General features: G+C 52.3%; 1 protein-coding gene, 8 non-coding genes and 1 pseudogene across 9 annotated transcripts; all 10 read left to right on the plus strand.

Annotated features, from left to right (window-relative positions):
- Window positions 1–1,090: 1,090 nt before the first annotated feature.
- On the plus strand, window positions 1,091–1,209 carry LOC126356577 (5S ribosomal RNA). The gene has a single exon (XR_007565772.1). It is a non-coding gene; the product is annotated as a 5S ribosomal RNA (ribosomal RNA).
- A 1,164-nt stretch (window positions 1,210–2,373) lies between these two features.
- LOC126356589 (5S ribosomal RNA) lies at window positions 2,374–2,492 on the plus strand. Its single transcript, XR_007565773.1, has one exon. It is a non-coding gene; the product is annotated as a 5S ribosomal RNA (ribosomal RNA).
- A 1,164-nt stretch (window positions 2,493–3,656) lies between these two features.
- Window positions 3,657–3,775, plus strand: LOC126356600 (5S ribosomal RNA). Its single transcript, XR_007565774.1, has one exon. It is a non-coding gene; the product is annotated as a 5S ribosomal RNA (ribosomal RNA).
- A 1,162-nt stretch (window positions 3,776–4,937) lies between these two features.
- Window positions 4,938–5,056, plus strand: LOC126356612 (5S ribosomal RNA). The gene has a single exon (XR_007565776.1). It is a non-coding gene; the product is annotated as a 5S ribosomal RNA (ribosomal RNA).
- Window positions 5,057–6,219: 1,163 nt separating this feature from the next.
- Window positions 6,220–6,338, plus strand: LOC126356623 (5S ribosomal RNA). Its single transcript, XR_007565777.1, has one exon. It is a non-coding gene; the product is annotated as a 5S ribosomal RNA (ribosomal RNA).
- A 1,164-nt stretch (window positions 6,339–7,502) lies between these two features.
- Window positions 7,503–7,621, plus strand: LOC126356635 (5S ribosomal RNA). Its single transcript, XR_007565778.1, has one exon. It is a non-coding gene; the product is annotated as a 5S ribosomal RNA (ribosomal RNA).
- Window positions 7,622–8,786: 1,165 nt separating this feature from the next.
- LOC126356646 (5S ribosomal RNA) lies at window positions 8,787–8,905 on the plus strand. Its single transcript, XR_007565779.1, has one exon. It is a non-coding gene; the product is annotated as a 5S ribosomal RNA (ribosomal RNA).
- Window positions 8,906–10,069: 1,164 nt separating this feature from the next.
- On the plus strand, window positions 10,070–10,188 carry LOC126356658 (5S ribosomal RNA). Its single transcript, XR_007565780.1, has one exon. It is a non-coding gene; the product is annotated as a 5S ribosomal RNA (ribosomal RNA).
- A 1,164-nt stretch (window positions 10,189–11,352) lies between these two features.
- On the plus strand, window positions 11,353–11,470 carry LOC126356519 (5S ribosomal RNA; annotated as a pseudogene).
- Window positions 11,471–12,461: 991 nt separating this feature from the next.
- On the plus strand, window positions 12,462–12,926 carry LOC126355660 (uncharacterized). Its single transcript, XM_050006023.1, has one exon. The coding sequence runs from the start codon at window positions 12,462–12,464 to the stop codon at window positions 12,924–12,926; it is 465 nt and encodes a 154-aa protein (XP_049861980.1).
- Window positions 12,927–17,548: the final 4,622 nt, after the last annotated feature.

The raw sequence follows: 17,548 nt of genomic DNA on the forward strand, positions 1-17,548 counted from the left end.
GATGCTTCCTCGAGCATTTTAAACTACTGTATTAAACGTAAGATACGAAATTACAGTAATAAATTCAGTTTGAGCAAGAATGCGCGAAGGAAGAGTGCTAGAACACCTTGAAAGTAACGAAACACTGCGAATCGACAGATGTGCTCTTGAAGTGCGTCAGAGCCTACTGTTTTGTAAGAGCGATAAATTCCAAAAACTAACTAAATAAATAAAAAATTAAAAAAAAAATCAACTGTTGTCGCCCGATCACCGACGATAAGCAACAACTTTAGTATTCGGATCGGTGACCGCCTGGGAACTCTGGCTGTCTTCATTTTTTGCTTTTTTTTTCGCTACCCGTGCCAGCCCTCTTTTCCAAAGTGTCTCTAGAAATAACAAGAGTATGAAGCGACAGGAATGTTCTGAAATACACCAGGGCTTATAGTTTTGTAGCAGTGTTCAACTGCAAATTTGTAAACAAAAATTTATCTTTCGCCGCTAGAGGAGATGGATGCTTTGTCGAACCGCCTGTCTCTCGTGTCCGTGTTCTCGCACCTTTCCACGGCACGGCGCTGCTCTAGTAGCTCCGAACGGCCGCACACGGCGCCCCAGACACGCCGGTTCGGCCCGCGCCCATCTCGCAGATGTTTCTCGTGCTTGTGCAGCCATATGGACCGCGACCCGAGCGGCAGCGAGCGGCAGTCGGGACAAGTCGGGACGGAAGGGGAGGGGACAGGCGAGCGAATTACGCAAATATCTGGAATCGCGGCGTGTGTCGGGCAGGTGAGGAAGCTTCCGTCGGTCCAGCAGGACACTGCCACACCCCGCGCAGTCCCCCCGCCGCCCGGCCGCGCGCATGCCCTGCGCCGGATAACAAGAACAAGGTGCGTCTCCCGCGAGTGTCGGAGGCCGCACGCACCAAACGAATGACAGGCGGTGCAACGAGCAGCTGTGTTGTGCGTCCGACCCACGTGGCGGCGCGCCGCACTGCGCGTCGCCTTCGAGGTGGAAGGACGTGCTTTGCGTCAAATGTGCCACCGAAAAACGGCGATTGCGTGTGTTGGGAGGAGAGGCGAAGCCTTCTTCTGCTGTGCGGATACAGTATAAGGACGCCAACGGCCATACCATGTTGAATACACCGGTTCTCGTCCGATCACCGAAGTTAAGCAACATCGGGCCCGGTTAGTACTTGGATGGGTGACCGCCTGGGAACACCGGGTGCTGTTGGCTCCCTCTCATTTTTTCCTTTTTACCTCGCTACACCGGCCAGCCCTCTTTTCATACTAACTCTCAGGTGTGACAAAGATGCTTCCTCGAGCATTTTAAACTACTGTATTAAACGTAAGATACGAAATTACAGTAATAAATTCAGTTTGAGCAAGAATGCGCGAAGGAAGAGTGCTAGAACACCTTGAAAGTAACGAAACACTGCGAATCGACAGATGTGCTCTTGAAGTGCGTCAGAGCCTACTGTTTTGTAAGAGCGATAAATTCCAAAAACTAACTAAATAAATAAAAAATTAAAAAAAAAATCAACTGTTGTCGCCCGATCACCGACGATAAGCAACAACTTTAGTATTCGGATCGGTGACCGCCTGGGAACTCTGGCTGTCTTCATTTTTTGCTTTTTTTTTCGCTACCCGTGCCAGCCCTCTTTTCCAAAGTGTCTCTAGAAATAACAAGAGTATGAAGCGACAGGAATGTTCTGAAATACACCAGGGCTTATAGTTTTGTAGCAGTGTTCAACTGCAAATTTGTAAACAAAAATTTATCTTTCGCCGCTAGAGGAGATGGATGCTTTGTCGAACCGCCTGTCTCTCGTGTCCGTGTTCTCGCACCTTTCCACGGCACGGCGCTGCTCTAGTAGCTCCGAACGGCCGCACACGGCGCCCCAGACACGCCGGTTCGGCCCGCGCCCATCTCGCAGATGTTTCTCGTGCTTGTGCAGCCATATGGACCGCGACCCGAGCGGCAGCGAGCGGCAGTCGGGACAAGTCGGGACGGAAGGGGAGGGGACAGGCGAGCGAATTACGCAAATATCTGGAATCGCGGCGTGTGTCGGGCAGGTGAGGAAGCTTCCGTCGGTCCAGCAGGACACTGCCACACCCCGCGCAGTCCCCCCGCCGCCCGGCCGCGCGCATGCCCTGCGCCGGATAACAAGAACAAGGTGCGTCTCCCGCGAGTGTCGGAGGCCGCACGCACCAAACGAATGACAGGCGGTGCAACGAGCAGCTGTGTTGTGCGTCCGACCCACGTGGCGGCGCGCCGCACTGCGCGTCGCCTTCGAGGTGGAAGGACGTGCTTTGCGTCAAATGTGCCACCGAAAAACGGCGATTGCGTGTGTTGGGAGGAGAGGCGAAGCCTTCTTCTGCTGTGCGGATACAGTATAAGGACGCCAACGGCCATACCATGTTGAATACACCGGTTCTCGTCCGATCACCGAAGTTAAGCAACATCGGGCCCGGTTAGTACTTGGATGGGTGACCGCCTGGGAACACCGGGTGCTGTTGGCTCCCTCTCATTTTTTCCTTTTTACCTCGCTACACCGGCCAGCCCTCTTTTCATACTAACTCTCAGGTGTGACAAAGATGCTTCCTCGAGCATTTTAAACTACTGTATTAAACGTAAGATACGAAATTACAGTAATAAATTCAGTTTGAGCAAGAATGCGCGAAGGAAGAGTGCTAGAACACCTTGAAAGTAACGAAACACTGCGAATCGACAGATGTGCTCTTGAAGTGCGTCAGAGCCTACTGTTTTGTAAGAGCGATAAATTCCAAAAACTAACTAAATAAATAAAAAATTAAAAAAAAAATCAACTGTTGTCGCCCGATCACCGACGATAAGCAACAACTTTAGTATTCGGATCGGTGACCGCCTGGGAACTCTGGCTGTCTTCATTTTTTGCTTTTTTTTTCGCTACCCGTGCCAGCCCTCTTTTCCAAAGTGTCTCTAGAAATAACAAGAGTATGAAGCGACAGGAATGTTCTGAAATACACCAGGGCTTATAGTTTTGTCGCAGTGTTCAACTGCAAATTTGTAAACAAAAATTTATCTTTCGCCGCTAGAGGAGATGGATGCTTTGTCGAACCGCCTGTCTCTCGTGTCGGTGTTCTCGCACCTTTCCACGGCACGGCGCTGCTCTAGTAGCTCCGAACGGCCGCACACGGCGCCCCAGACACGCCGGTTCGGCCCGCGCCCATCTCGCAGATGTTTCTCGTGCTTGTGCAGCCATATGGACCGCGACCCGAGCGGCAGCGAGCGGCAGTCGGGACAAGTCGGGACGGAAGGGGAGGGGACAGGCGAGCGAATTACGCAAATATCTGGAATCGCGGCGTGTGTCGGGCAGGTGAGGAAGCTTCCGTCGGTCCAGCAGGACACTGCCACACCCCGCGCAGTCCCCCCGCCGCCCGGCCGCGCGCATGCCCTGCGCCGGATAACAAGAACAAGGTGCGTCTCCCGCGAGTGTCGGAGGCCGCACGCACCAAACGAATGACAGGCGGTGCAACGAGCAGCTGTGTTGTGCGTCCGACCCACGTGGCGGCGCGCCGCACTGCGCGTCGCCTTCGAGGTGGAAGGACGTGCTTTGCGTCAAATGTGCCACCGAAAAACGGCGATTGCGTGTGTTGGGAGGAGAGGCGAAGCCTTCTTCTGCTGTGCGGATACAGTATAAGGACGCCAACGGCCATACCATGTTGAATACACCGGTTCTCGTCCGATCACCGAAGTTAAGCAACATCGGGCCCGGTTAGTACTTGGATGGGTGACCGCCTGGGAACACCGGGTGCTGTTGGCTCCCTCTCATTTTTTCCTTTTTACCTCGCTACACCGGCCAGCCCTCTTTTCATACTAACTCTCAGGTGTGACAAAGATGCTTCCTCGAGCATTTTAAACTACTGTATTAAACGTAAGATACGAAATTACAGTAATAAATTCAGTTTGAGCAAGAATGCGCGAAGGAAGAGTGCTAGAACACCTTGAAAGTAACGAAACACTGCGAATCGACAGATGTGCTCTTGAAGTGCGTCAGAGCCTACTGTTTTGTAAGAGCGATAAATTCCAAAAACTAACTAAATAAATAAAAAATTAAAAAAAAATCAACTGTTGTCGCCCGATCACCGACGATAAGCAACAACTTTAGTATTCGGATCGGTGACCGCCTGGGAACTCTGGCTGTCTTCATTTTTTGCTTTTTTTTCGCTACCCGTGCCAGCCCTCTTTTCCAAAGTGTCTCTAGAAATAACAAGAGTATGAAGCGACAGGAATGTTCTGAAATACACCAGGGCTTATAGTTTTGTAGCAGTGTTCAACTGCAAATTTGTAAACAAAAATTTATCTTTCGCCGCTAGAGGAGATGGATGCTTTGTCGAACCGCCTGTCTCTCGTGTCGGTGTTCTCGCACCTTTCCACGGCACGGCGCTGCTCTAGTAGCTCCAAACGGCCGCACACGGCGCCCCAGACACGCCGGTTCGGCCCGCGCCCATCTCGCAGATGTTTCTCGTGCTTGTGCAGCCATATGGACCGCGACCCGAGCGGCAGCGAGCGGCAGTCGGGACAAGTCGGGACGGAAGGGGAGGGGACAGGCGAGCGAATTACGCAAATATCTGGAATCGCGGCGTGTGTCGGGCAGGTGAGGAAGCTTCCGTCGGTCCAGCAGGACACTGCCACACCCCGCGCAGTCCCCCCGCCGCCCGGCCGCGCGCATGCCCTGCGCCGGATAACAAGAACAAGGTGCGTCTCCCGCGAGTGTCGGAGGCCGCACGCACCAAACGAATGACAGGCGGTGCAACGAGCAGCTGTGTTGTGCGTCCGACCCACGTGGCGGCGCGCCGCACTGCGCGTCGCCTTCGAGGTGGAAGGACGTGCTTTGCGTCAAATGTGCCACCGAAAAACGGCGATTGCGTGTGTTGGGAGGAGAGGCGAAGCCTTCTTCTGCTGTGCGGATACAGTATAAGGACGCCAACGGCCATACCATGTTGAATACACCGGTTCTCGTCCGATCACCGAAGTTAAGCAACATCGGGCCCGGTTAGTACTTGGATGGGTGACCGCCTGGGAACACCGGGTGCTGTTGGCTCCCTCTCATTTTTTCCTTTTTACCTCGCTACACCGGCCAGCCCTCTTTTCATACTAACTCTCAGGTGTGACAAAGATGCTTCCTCGAGCATTTTAAACTACTGTATTAAACGTAAGATACGAAATTACAGTAATAAATTCAGTTTGAGCAAGAATGCGCGAAGGAAGAGTGCTAGAACACCTTGAAAGTAACGAAACACTGCGAATCGACAGATGTGCTCTTGAAGTGCGTCAGAGCCTACTGTTTTGTAAGAGCGATAAATTCCAAAAACTAACTAAATAAATAAAAAATTAAAAAAAAAATCAACTGTTGTCGCCCGATCACCGACGATAAGCAACAACTTTAGTATTCGGATCGGTGACCGCCTGGGAACTCTGGCTGTCTTCATTTTTTGCTTTTTTTTCGCTACCCGTGCCAGCCCTCTTTTCCAAAGTGTCTCTAGAAATAACAAGAGTATGAAGCGACAGGAATGTTCTGAAATACACCAGGGCTTATAGTTTTGTAGCAGTGTTCAACTGCAAATTTGTAAACAAAAATTTATCTTTCGCCGCTAGAGGAGATGGATGCTTTGTCGAACCGCCTGTCTCTCGTGTCGGTGTTCTCGCACCTTTCCACGGCACGGCGCTGCTCTAGTAGCTCCAAACGGCCGCACACGGCGCCCCAGACACGCCGGTTCGGCCCGCGCCCATCTCGCAGATGTTTCTCGTGCTTGTGCAGCCATATGGACCGCGACCCGAGCGGCAGCGAGCGGCAGTCGGGACAAGTCGGGACGGAAGGGGAGGGGACAGGCGAGCGAATTACGCAAATATCTGGAATCGCGGCGTGTGTCGGGCAGGTGAGGAAGCTTCCGTCGGTCCAGCAGGACACTGCCACACCCCGCGCAGTCCCCCCGCCGCCCGGCCGCGCGCATGCCCTGCGCCGGATAACAAGAACAAGGTGCGTCTCCCGCGAGTGTCGGAGGCCGCACGCACCAAACGAATGACAGGCGGTGCAACGAGCAGCTGTGTTGTGCGTCCGACCCACGTGGCGGCGCGCCGCACTGCGCGTCGCCTTCGAGGTGGAAGGACGTGCTTTGCGTCAAATGTGCCACCGAAAAACGGCGATTGCGTGTGTTGGGAGGAGAGGCGAAGCCTTCTTCTGCTGTGCGGATACAGTATAAGGACGCCAACGGCCATACCATGTTGAATACACCGGTTCTCGTCCGATCACCGAAGTTAAGCAACATCGGGCCCGGTTAGTACTTGGATGGGTGACCGCCTGGGAACACCGGGTGCTGTTGGCTCCCTCTCATTTTTTCCTTTTTACCTCGCTACACCGGCCAGCCCTCTTTTCATACTAACTCTCAGGTGTGACAAAGATGCTTCCTCGAGCATTTTAAACTACTGTATTAAACGTAAGATACGAAATTACAGTAATAAATTCAGTTTGAGCAAGAATGCGCGAAGGAAGAGTGCTAGAACACCTTGAAAGTAACGAAACACTGCGAATCGACAGATGTGCTCTTGAAGTGCGTCAGAGCCTACTGTTTTGTAAGAGCGATAAATTCCAAAAACTAACTAAATAAATAAAAAATTAAAAAAAAAATCAACTGTTGTCGCCCGATCACCGACGATAAGCAACAACTTTAGTATTCGGATCGGTGACCGCCTGGGAACTCTGGCTGTCTTCATTTTTTGCTTTTTTTTTCGCTACCCGTGCCAGCCCTCTTTTCCAAAGTGTCTCTAGAAATAACAAGAGTATGAAGCGACAGGAATGTTCTGAAATACACCAGGGCTTATAGTTTTGTAGCAGTGTTCAACTGCAAATTTGTAAACAAAAATTTATCTTTCGCCGCTAGAGGAGATGGATGCTTTGTCGAACCGCCTGTCTCTCGTGTCCGTGTTCTCGCACCTTTCCACGGCACGGCGCTGCTCTAGTAGCTCCGAACGGCAGCACACGGCGCCCCAGACACGCCGGTTCGGCCCGCGCCCATCTCGCAGATGTTTCTCGTGCTTGTGCAGCCATACGGACCGCGACCCGAGCGGCAGCGAGCGGCAGTCGGGACAAGTCGGGACGGAAGGGGAGGGGACAGGCGAGCGAATTACGCAAATATCTGGAATCGCGGCGTGTGTCGGGCAGGTGAGGAAGCTTCCGTCGGTCCAGCAGGACACTGCCACACCCCGCGCAGTCCCCCCGCCGCCCGGCCGCGCGCATGCCCTGCGCCGGATAACAAGAACAAGGTGCGTCTCCCGCGAGTGTCGGAGGCCGCACGCACCAAACGAATGACAGGCGGTGCAACGAGCAGCTGTGTTGTGCGTCCGACCCACGTGGCGGCGCGCCGCACTGCGCGTCGCCTTCGAGGTGGAAGGACGTGCTTTGCGTCAAATGTGCCACCGAAAAACGGCGATTGCGTGTGTTGGGAGGAGAGGCGAAGCCTTCTTCTGCTGTGCGGATACAGTATAAGGACGCCAACGGCCATACCATGTTGAATACACCGGTTCTCGTCCGATCACCGAAGTTAAGCAACATCGGGCCCGGTTAGTACTTGGATGGGTGACCGCCTGGGAACACCGGGTGCTGTTGGCTCCCTCTCATTTTTTCCTTTTTACCTCGCTACACCGGCCAGCCCTCTTTTCATACTAACTCTCAGGTGTGACAAAGATGCTTCCTCGAGCATTTTAAACTACTGTATTAAACGTAAGATACGAAATTACAGTAATAAATTCAGTTTGAGCAAGAATGCGCGAAGGAAGAGTGCTAGAACACCTTGAAAGTAACGAAACACTGCGAATCGACAGATGTGCTCTTGAAGTGCGTCAGAGCCTACTGTTTTGTAAGAGCGATAAATTCCAAAAACTAACTAAATAAATAAAAAATTAAAAAAAAAATCAACTGTTGTCGCCCGATCACCGACGATAAGCAACAACTTTAGTATTCGGATCGGTGACCGCCTGGGAACTCTGGCTGTCTTCATTTTTTGCTTTTTTTTTTCGCTACCCGTGCCAGCCCTCTTTTCCAAAGTGTCTCTAGAAATAACAAGAGTATGAAGCGACAGGAATGTTCTGAAATACACCAGGGCTTATAGTTTTGTAGCAGTGTTCAACTGCAAATTTGTAAACAAAAATTTATCTTTCGCCGCTAGAGGAGATGGATGCTTTGTCGAACCGCCTGTCTCTCGTGTCCGTGTTCTCGCACCTTTCCACGGCACGGCGCTGCTCTAGTAGCTCCGAACGGCCGCACACGGCGCCCCAGACACGCCGGTTCGGCCCGCGCCCATCTCGCGGATGTTTCTCGTGCTTGTGCAGCCATATGGACCGCGACCCGAGCGGCAGCGAGCGGCAGTCGGGACAAGTCGGGACGGAAGGGGAGGGGACAGGCGAGCGAATTACGCAAATATCTGGAATCGCGGCGTGTGTCGGGCAGGTGAGGAAGCTTCCGTCGGTCCAGCAGGACACTGCCACACCCCGCGCAGTCCCCCCGCCGCCCGGCCGCGCGCATGCCCTGCGCCGGATAACAAGAACAAGGTACGTCTCCCGCGAGTGTCGGAGGCCGCACGCACCAAACGAATGACAGGCGGTGCAACGAGCAGCTGTGTTGTGCGTCCGACCCACGTGGCGGCGCGCCGCACTGCGCGTCGCCTTCGAGGTGGAAGGACGTGCTTTGCGTCAAATGTGCCACCGAAAAACGGCGATTGCGTGTGTTGGGAGGAGAGGCGAAGCCTTCTTCTGCTGTGCGGATACAGTATAAGGACGCCAACGGCCATACCATGTTGAATACACCGGTTCTCGTCCGATCACCGAAGTTAAGCAACATCGGGCCCGGTTAGTACTTGGATGGGTGACCGCCTGGGAACACCGGGTGCTGTTGGCTCCCTCTCATTTTTTCCTTTTTACCTCGCTACACCGGCCAGCCCTCTTTTCATACTAACTCTCAGGTGTGACAAAGATGCTTCCTCGAGCATTTTAAACTACTGTATTAAACGTAAGATACGAAATTACAGTAATAAATTCAGTTTGAGCAAGAATGCGCGAAGGAAGAGTGCTAGAACACCTTGAAAGTAACGAAACACTGCGAATCGACAGATGTGCTCTTGAAGTGCGTCAGAGCCTACTGTTTTGTAAGAGCGATAAATTCCAAAAACTAACTAAATAAATAAAAAATTAAAAAAAAAATCAACTGTTGTCGCCCGATCACCGACGATAAGCAACAACTTTAGTATTCGGATCGGTGACCGCCTGGGAACTCTGGCTGTCTTCATTTTTTGCTTTTTTTTTCGCTACCCGTGCCAGCCCTCTTTTCCAAAGTGTCTCTAGAAATAACAAGAGTATGAAGCGACAGGAATGTTCTGAAATACACCAGGGCTTATAGTTTTGTAGCAGTGTTCAACTGCAAATTTGTAAACAAAAATTTATCTTTCGCCGCTAGAGGAGATGGATGCTTTGTCGAACCGCCTGTCTCTCGTGTCCGTGTTCTCGCACCTTTCCACGGCACGGCGCTGCTCTAGTAGCTCCGAACGGCCGCACACGGCGCCCCAGACACGCCGGTTCGGCCCGCGCCCATCTCGCAGATGTTTCTCGTGCTTGTGCAGCCATATGGACCGCGACCCGAGCGGCAGCGAGCGGCAGTCGGGACAAGTCGGGACGGAAGGGGAGGGGACAGGCGAGCGAATTACGCAAATATCTGGAATCGCGGCGTGTGTCGGGCAGGTGAGGAAGCTTCCGTCGGTCCAGCAGGACACTGCCACACCCCGCGCAGTCCCCCCGCCGCCCGGCCGCGCGCATGCCCTGCGCCGGATAACAAGAACAAGGTACGTCTCCCGCGAGTGTCGGAGGCCGCACGCACCAAACGAATGACAGGCGGTGCAACGAGCAGCTGTGTTGTGCGTCCGACCCACGTGGCGGCGCGCCGCACTGCGCGTCGCCTTCGAGGTGGAAGGACGTGCTTTGCGTCAAATGTGCCACCGAAAAACGGCGATTGCGTGTGTTGGGAGGAGAGGCGAAGCCTTCTTCTGCTGTGCGGATACAGTATAAGGACGCCAACGGCCATACCATGTTGAATACACCGGTTCTCGTCCGATCACCGAAGTTAAGCAACATCGGGCCCGGTTAGTACTTGGATGGGTGACCGCCTGGGAACACCGGGTGCTGTTGGCTCCCTCTCATTTTTTCCTTTTTACCTCGCTACACCGGCCAGCCCTCTTTTCATACTAACTCTCAGGTGTGACAAAGATGCTTCCTCGAGCATTTTAAACTACTGTATTAAACGTAAGATACGAAATTACAGTAATAAATTCAGTTTGAGCAAGAATGCGCGAAGGAAGAGTGCTAGAACACCTTGAAAGTAACGAAACACTGCGAATCGACAGATGTGCTCTTGAAGTGCGTCAGAGCCTACTGTTTTGTAAGAGCGATAAATTCCAAAAACTAACTAAATAAATAAAAAATTAAAAAAAAAATCAACTGTTGTCGCCCGATCACCGACGATAAGCAACAACTTTAGTATTCGGATCGGTGACCGCCTGGGAACTCTGGCTGTCTTCATTTTTTGCTTTTTTTTTCGCTACCCGTGCCAGCCCTCTTTTCCAAAGTGTCTCTAGAAATAACAAGAGTATGAAGCGACAGGAATGTTCTGAAATACACCAGGGCTTATAGTTTTGTAGCAGTGTTCAACTGCAAATTTGTAAACAAAAATTTATCTTTCGCCGCTAGAGGAGATGGATGCTTTGTCGAACCGCCTGTCTCTCGTGTCCGTGTTCTCGCACCTTTCCACGGCACGGCGCTGCTCTAGTAGCTCCGAACGGCCGCACACGGCGCCCCAGACACGCCGGTTCGGCCCGCGCCCATCTCGCAGATGTTTCTCGTGCTTGTGCAGCCATATGGACCGCGACCCGAGCGGCAGCGAGCGGCAGTCGGGACAAGTCGGGACGGAAGGGGAGGGGACAGGCGAGCGAATTACGCAAATATCTGGAATCGCGGCGTGTGTCGGGCAGGTGAGGAAGCTTCCGTCGGTCCAGCAGGACACTGCCACACCCCGCGCAGTCCCCCCGCCGCCCGGCCGCGCGCATGCCCTGCGCCGGATAACAAGAACAAGGTGCGTCTCCCGCGAGTGTCGGAGGCCGCACGCACCAAACGAATGACAGGCGGTGCAACGAGCAGCTGTGTTGTGCGTCCGACCCACGTGGCGGCGCGCCGCACTGCGCGTCGCCTTCGAGGTGGAAGGACGTGCTTTGCGTCAAATGTGCCACCGAAAAACGGCAATTGCGTGTGTTGGGAGGAGAGGCGAAGCCTTCTTCTGCTGTGCGGATACAGTATAAGGACGCCAACGGCCATACCATGTTGAATACACCGGTTCTCGTCCGATCACCGAAGTTAAGCAACATCGGGCCCGGTTAGTACTTGGCCGGCTGCCCGCCTGTGAACACGTGTGCCGCTGTGCTATTGTGCGTCCCAGGTAGGCGAGGATTACCGGCCGCCGAGCCGTCGCCGCCCGACATCCTACCGCGCCGCGCCCGCCGCCTGCCGGCTCCCGCGCCGCGCCAGCCGTAGCTGCTCGTTTCCGACGCACGATCTAACGATTGGGTAAGTCACGATGGCCACTTACAACCGGTCCAACACGACGTTGCAACTGCAATTCGATCGAGATTACGTGAGGCCGACGGCCTACGAAATCGAAGAGTGGATGTTTGATGAACTTCGTATAGAGGAGGAGGAACTGGAAGGGCTGATGCTCGATTTCACGTTGTACAGTTTATTTATAAAGCTGACAACTCTAATACGGTGCGAAACCATTGTGTCCGCGCACGGTTGAAAACGTAAATTTAAGCACAGGGACGGCGCAGTGAGTGAGGTTAAGATCTCCTTCGCCGGATACGGGGTGCGTCATTTGAAGGTCTACAACCTGCCATTTGAAGTGCCTGACGACGAAGTGGGACGTTACTTGCGTCTTTATGGCGAAGTAATCTCCGTTAACCGCGAGTTCTGGGGTGCTGGCCACCGGTACAAGGTGGACTCTGGCGTCAGAGCAGTGACGATGGTGCTCAAAAAGCACGTGCCTTCGTTTGTAACGATCGGAGGGCATAGGGGGGTCGTGCAATACAACGGCCAGCCCCAAACGTGCTCAATATGCAGCTCCACGGAGCACATGAGGGCAACGTGTCCGAGGAGCAGACGTCCGGCGCAATTGCCGCGCACAGAAGCCGCGGATCCACCGCAAGAAATCGCCACTGCCAGCTACGCTGGAGCGGTAACGCGCGAAGCTCCACGTGCTCACGAAACGGCCTCAGCGGAAGCGGCAGCCCCGGCAGCCGCCGCCACGGAGCCCAGCGGCTCCCCCACCCCCTGCCGCCGTCCCGGCCCCGGCCGCGGCCAGCGCAGGTAGCGCGGGGGAGAAACGCCAGCTGAGCTCCGACTCCGAGGGCGAAAGTACAATGGAGACCGACGCAGCCGCGGCAGCCGCCCCCTCCCCCGCCGCCAGGCGACCGAGGATCGCGGAGGTCATCGCCCCTGCCGCCGCCGCCCAGCCAACAGCCGCGCCTGCCAACAGCCCTGCCGCACAGGCCGGGCCCAGCGGCGACGCCGCCACGCCGTACAGCGAGACGCGTGAGCTTGCCATCAAAAAGCAAGTCACGAAACTGGCCCGCATTCTGAAGGAATCAGAAGACGAGCCGAAAGAAAACAACGTGGACGCCCCGGCCGCAGGGAAATCCAAAAGGCGCCGGAGCAAGCGGCGAAGCCTGAGCCGTGAAAAAGACGACAGGATGGACGTATCTGAACCAGAGGAGTCAGATACGGCAGCCGCAACCATAAAAGCTACAACCCCTAAGGCAGAGGACGTAGTTCTACGGCCAGAACGGCCGCAGCACTCCACAGACCCGCCTCCACAAAGCGATTAAATGCAACAAAGCTCGGGCTCAGTATATAGTGTAATTACGTGTAACGTGAACCGAATGACCGCCGCACTAAAATTAGACGCACTAATTGACTTCCTGCAGCACAAAGCCGCAGACGTGGCTATGTTACAGGAGGTGGTCACGACGGCTATAGAACAGGTACCGGGATACGAAGTCATCTGCAACATAGACGCAGAAACTCGCTGCGGAACAGCCACACTAATCAGACACGGCCTCGAATTTGGCGACGTAAAACTGTTGCCCGACGGACGCGGAATAGCGGTAAAGGTGGAAGACACTGATTTTGTAAACATTTACGCTCCGTCGGGAACGGAAAACAAGCGTGCCAGGAGCAAATTTTACAACGAGGACATCTGCGAGCTACTAGTCGACAGCAACAACGTCGTGCTGGCAGGTGACTTCAACTGCGTAATTTCACCCGAAGACCAGATCCCGGTACCCAACTTGTGCGCCGAACTGCAGGATTTAGTTAGGCGTCTAAAATTAGCAGACACCTGGCGTCTACTACACCAAAACCACACAGTGTTCACGTACCTGTATAACCGCGGCAGAAGCAGAATCGATAGAGTATACATAAACAGAGAGATGGCCGCCTCTGTCACACAAGTAGAAGTCTGCCCTGTGATCTTCTCAGATCACTGTGCCTACCAGTGCAAACTCCGTCTACCGAGAAGCAAGCTTCCAGCAGGAAGAGGGACGTGGAAGCTAAATACAAGCCACCTCACGGATGAAAAGCTAAAGCAGGAAATTGCCGACACGATCCAGGCATGCAGACAGCGGCGAGGCGAATATAATTCCACTACCGAGTGGTGGGTAGAACACGCCAAGCCGCAAGTAAGACGGGAACTGATAAGGCACAGCGCTGAGAAGGCCTTCTGGAAAAGAAACACTGCAGACTTCTACATACAATGCCTCCGAGACGCGATAGACGCCCCTGCGGACGACGAACTGTTTCTGCCGCGGATAAGAAGACTCAAGGCACGTATACTGAGCCTGAAAAGAGACAAAATGAGAGGAGTCATCGCCCGTAGCCAGACAAACGGCGAAATCGAGGATGAACCTGCCACGCTGCACCACCTGCACAGGGAAAGACAGAGGGCTAATAGCAAACAAATAAGACAACTGGTCGACAAGGACGGAAACAGGTTAACGACGAAGAAAGACATCATGAGCCACGTCGAAGACCATTTCAACGTCCTGTTCCGAGGAGAAGAAAATGACGACGGAGAAATGGCGAGGATCCTGCAAGAAACACGCCGGATACTTACCAACGCAGACCGGGCACTACTGAACGAAAACGTCACAGATGACGATGTGAAAGCCGCCATCAAAGACAGCAGAAACGGAAGAGCACCAGGCGCAGACGGAATCCCAACAGAATTCTACACTGCGCTCTGGGGCACAGTCGGAGGAATACTCACCGAGATAGTAAACGAAGTTCTGAACGGGACAGAATTGCCTCCAAAATTCCTGCAAGGAACGGTGATTCTGCTCCCCAAAACGAAGGCAGCCAACAAAATTGAAGACTTTCGGCCAATAACCCTTCTAAATTCAGACTACAAAATAGCAGCAAAGTGCCTGGCTGCAAACATCAAGGTCGCGCTACAGAAAGCCATTAGCCCTTGGCAAACTTGTGCAGTGTTCGGCAGGAACATTTTCGACGCCGTCTGCACATACAGGGACATTATAGCCCACGCAGCAACAACGAGGAGACCCGCAGCCGTAATCTCTGTCGACTTCCACAAGGCTTTCGACAGGATCAGTCACCGGTACCTGCTGAAAACTATCGCACGCCTCGGATTCGGACCAAAATTCGGTAGAACAATCAGGAACGTTATCGCAAACGCAACATCAAAAGTGACAATAAACGGATGGACTTCCAAGTCAATAAGACTGGGAAGATCCGTCAGGCAAGGATGTCCATTATCGATGGCCCTCTTCACAATAGCTCTCGACCCCCTACTACGAAAACTAACAGCTGAAGTAGGAGGATACACAATGGGTGCAACAAACATCGCATGTATGGCCTATGCCGATGACATGGGCATATTCATCCAAAACGAAGAAGAACTAGATATAATCCAGCCTATCATGGAATCTTTCGAAAAGGCTTCAGGTGCCAAAACGAATCCGAGGAAGACAGTGCTACTACCAATAGGCAACGGCAGACTGCGACCAGTGAGACAGTGGTACCGAGTGACAAACAACCATAGGGCACTCGGAGTGGAAATACAACAGTGCCCATTGAAAATGGCAGCACAAAACTGGCGCAGCGTCTTGAACACAACGAGAGGGCTCGCGAGGACACACGCGAACCGGAGCCTGACGCTGAGCCAAAGAGTGCAGTTGGTGAACGAAACGATCCTGTCGAAAGCGTGGTACATGGCCCAAATACTATGCGCTCCCACAGAAATTGCGCGAGCGATAGGAGGCGCAGCGTACTACCTGCTGTGGAGGCGGGAAATCTTCAAGGTCTCCCAGGCGACGTGTTTCCTCTCGAGGGAAGAAGGCGGCCTCGGCCTGACAGATGTAAAAACAAAATGCGCTGCACTGCTCCTCCACCGTGCGATGAAAATAAAGCACCAGAACAACAGCAGCATAACGTCCAGCCTGATTAACGAATACAAACCGGAATCTGAAGATGCGCCAGTGGACACCACCCACATTCCATTCAAGTTGCGGCACATAAAACAGATGGTAATCGAGAAGAGTTACATCACCGCGGTTGTCGCCAACCCGCAACAAAGAACGGCAAGGAGGATCTACAGCGCTCTGAGGGGGAAGGCAAGAAAGTCCAAAATAGAGACGAGACTTCCAGACCACGACTGGCCGCAGGTCTGGAAGAACGTCTCGGAACGGACACTTCCTGAGCACGCCAGGGACACGTGGTATAAGATCATCCACCAAACAGTGCCGACAAACGAGAAACTGGCACGCATAAAAATGCGGGAATCCCCTAACTGCGAACTCTGCAACCAGACCGACACCATCGAGCATCGTTTTGGCTGCAGAGAGAGCGGGGAAATATGGAGGACAGCGAGAAGAATGATCGCCCACATCAACAGAACCGACGAGAGGGCGATACATGTCTCAGCTGTCACTGTCCCGGACGCGAAGCCTTTCCCCAACGCGAAACGCCTGGCCACAATGTGGGTCATCGCCATGACGGCACACGCCATCGTCACCAAACGGCAGACCGACAAGGCGCAGTTCCTCACGGACCTGTGGGAGGAACACAGGAGGGCCAAACAACGCTCCAAGTACCGCGAGACCTTCCAGAACTTCCTGCAGGTCCCGCTGGACGCCGCTTTCCGAGACGCCTTCAACACGACGTGACCGACGCCCTCCCACAACACCCACACCCCAGTAGCTGAGGACGTCGCCCACCGAGCCCTCCAAAGCCCCTACGGCAAGAGTGGTGCAGCGCGGAAAGCGTTTGTGAAAAGGTGCACATAGTGAAGTGCGTAGTTGTAGCAGTGCCAAAGTGAGAGTGACGTGTGCCAATTATAGTCATACAGTGTCCAACTGCCAAATAAAGCAGGCGAAAGGAAATGACCAGCCATTCAATTAGTGTTCCAAGAAAACAACAAAATGTCGATAGTGTATTTCATGAAATTAAGTGTTCTCTCACTCACATCCTCTCTCTCTCTCTCTCTCTCTCTCTCTCTCTCTCTCTCTCTCCCCCAACCTCTCTCTCCACTCAAGGTATGTTTTCTTTTTTTTTTTTTTTTTTCTTTTGTCTTTATTTTCTTAGATTTGTTTGATTTTTTTTGATTTGATCCTTTTGATTGCTGTTTCTTTTTTATGTTTTGCTTTTGTTCTACGATTCGATTCGTTGTGTTTTTAATTCCTGTGCTATATGTGTATATATAAATTTTTGCCTCTCATGTGCCTAACGTTTGCAGACCTCCTAGTCTATATTCCCCATTTCGCCTTTGGGAAACATATAGCAAACATGCCAAAATAGGTGCATATCAAATACCATACAGGCAAATTTGTTTTTTTTTAGTCCATTTCATGTAAATTAAAAAAAAAATCTAAGTAATGCTAGTTTTGTAATTAAAAGACATAAAAACACAAAAAGGAAAATCTATCTGAAGGACACACAGTGAATAAATGTGTTGTAACTAGACCAAGAACTACCAAAAGAACAATCGGAACGCAAACGTGAAAATAAATATTACCGTTCAATAATCAAGTACACCATTCAATGTAAACATTTGTAATTGTTTAAAAATATTGTAAATAAAAGTTTATATACGTTACAAAAAAAAAAAAAAAGGTGCTGTTGGCTCCCTCTCATTTTTTCCTTTTTACCTCGCTACACCGGCCAGCCCTCTTTTCATACTAACTCTCAGGTGTGACAAAGATGCTTCCTCGAGCATTTTAAACTACTGTATTAAACGTAAGATACGAAATTACAGTAATAAATTCAGTTTGAGCAAGAATGCGCGAAGGAAGAGTGCTAGAACACCTTGAAAGTAACGAAACACTGCGAATCGACAGATGTGCTCTTGAAGTGCGTCAGAGCCTACTGTTTTGTAAGAGCGATAAATTCCAAAAACTAACTAAATAAATAAAAAATTAAAAAAAAATCAACTGTT

Source organism: Schistocerca gregaria, chromosome 3 (genome assembly GCF_023897955.1).
Source record: "Schistocerca gregaria isolate iqSchGreg1 chromosome 3, iqSchGreg1.2, whole genome shotgun sequence".
Lineage (NCBI taxonomy): Eukaryota > Metazoa > Arthropoda > Insecta > Orthoptera > Acrididae > Schistocerca > Schistocerca gregaria.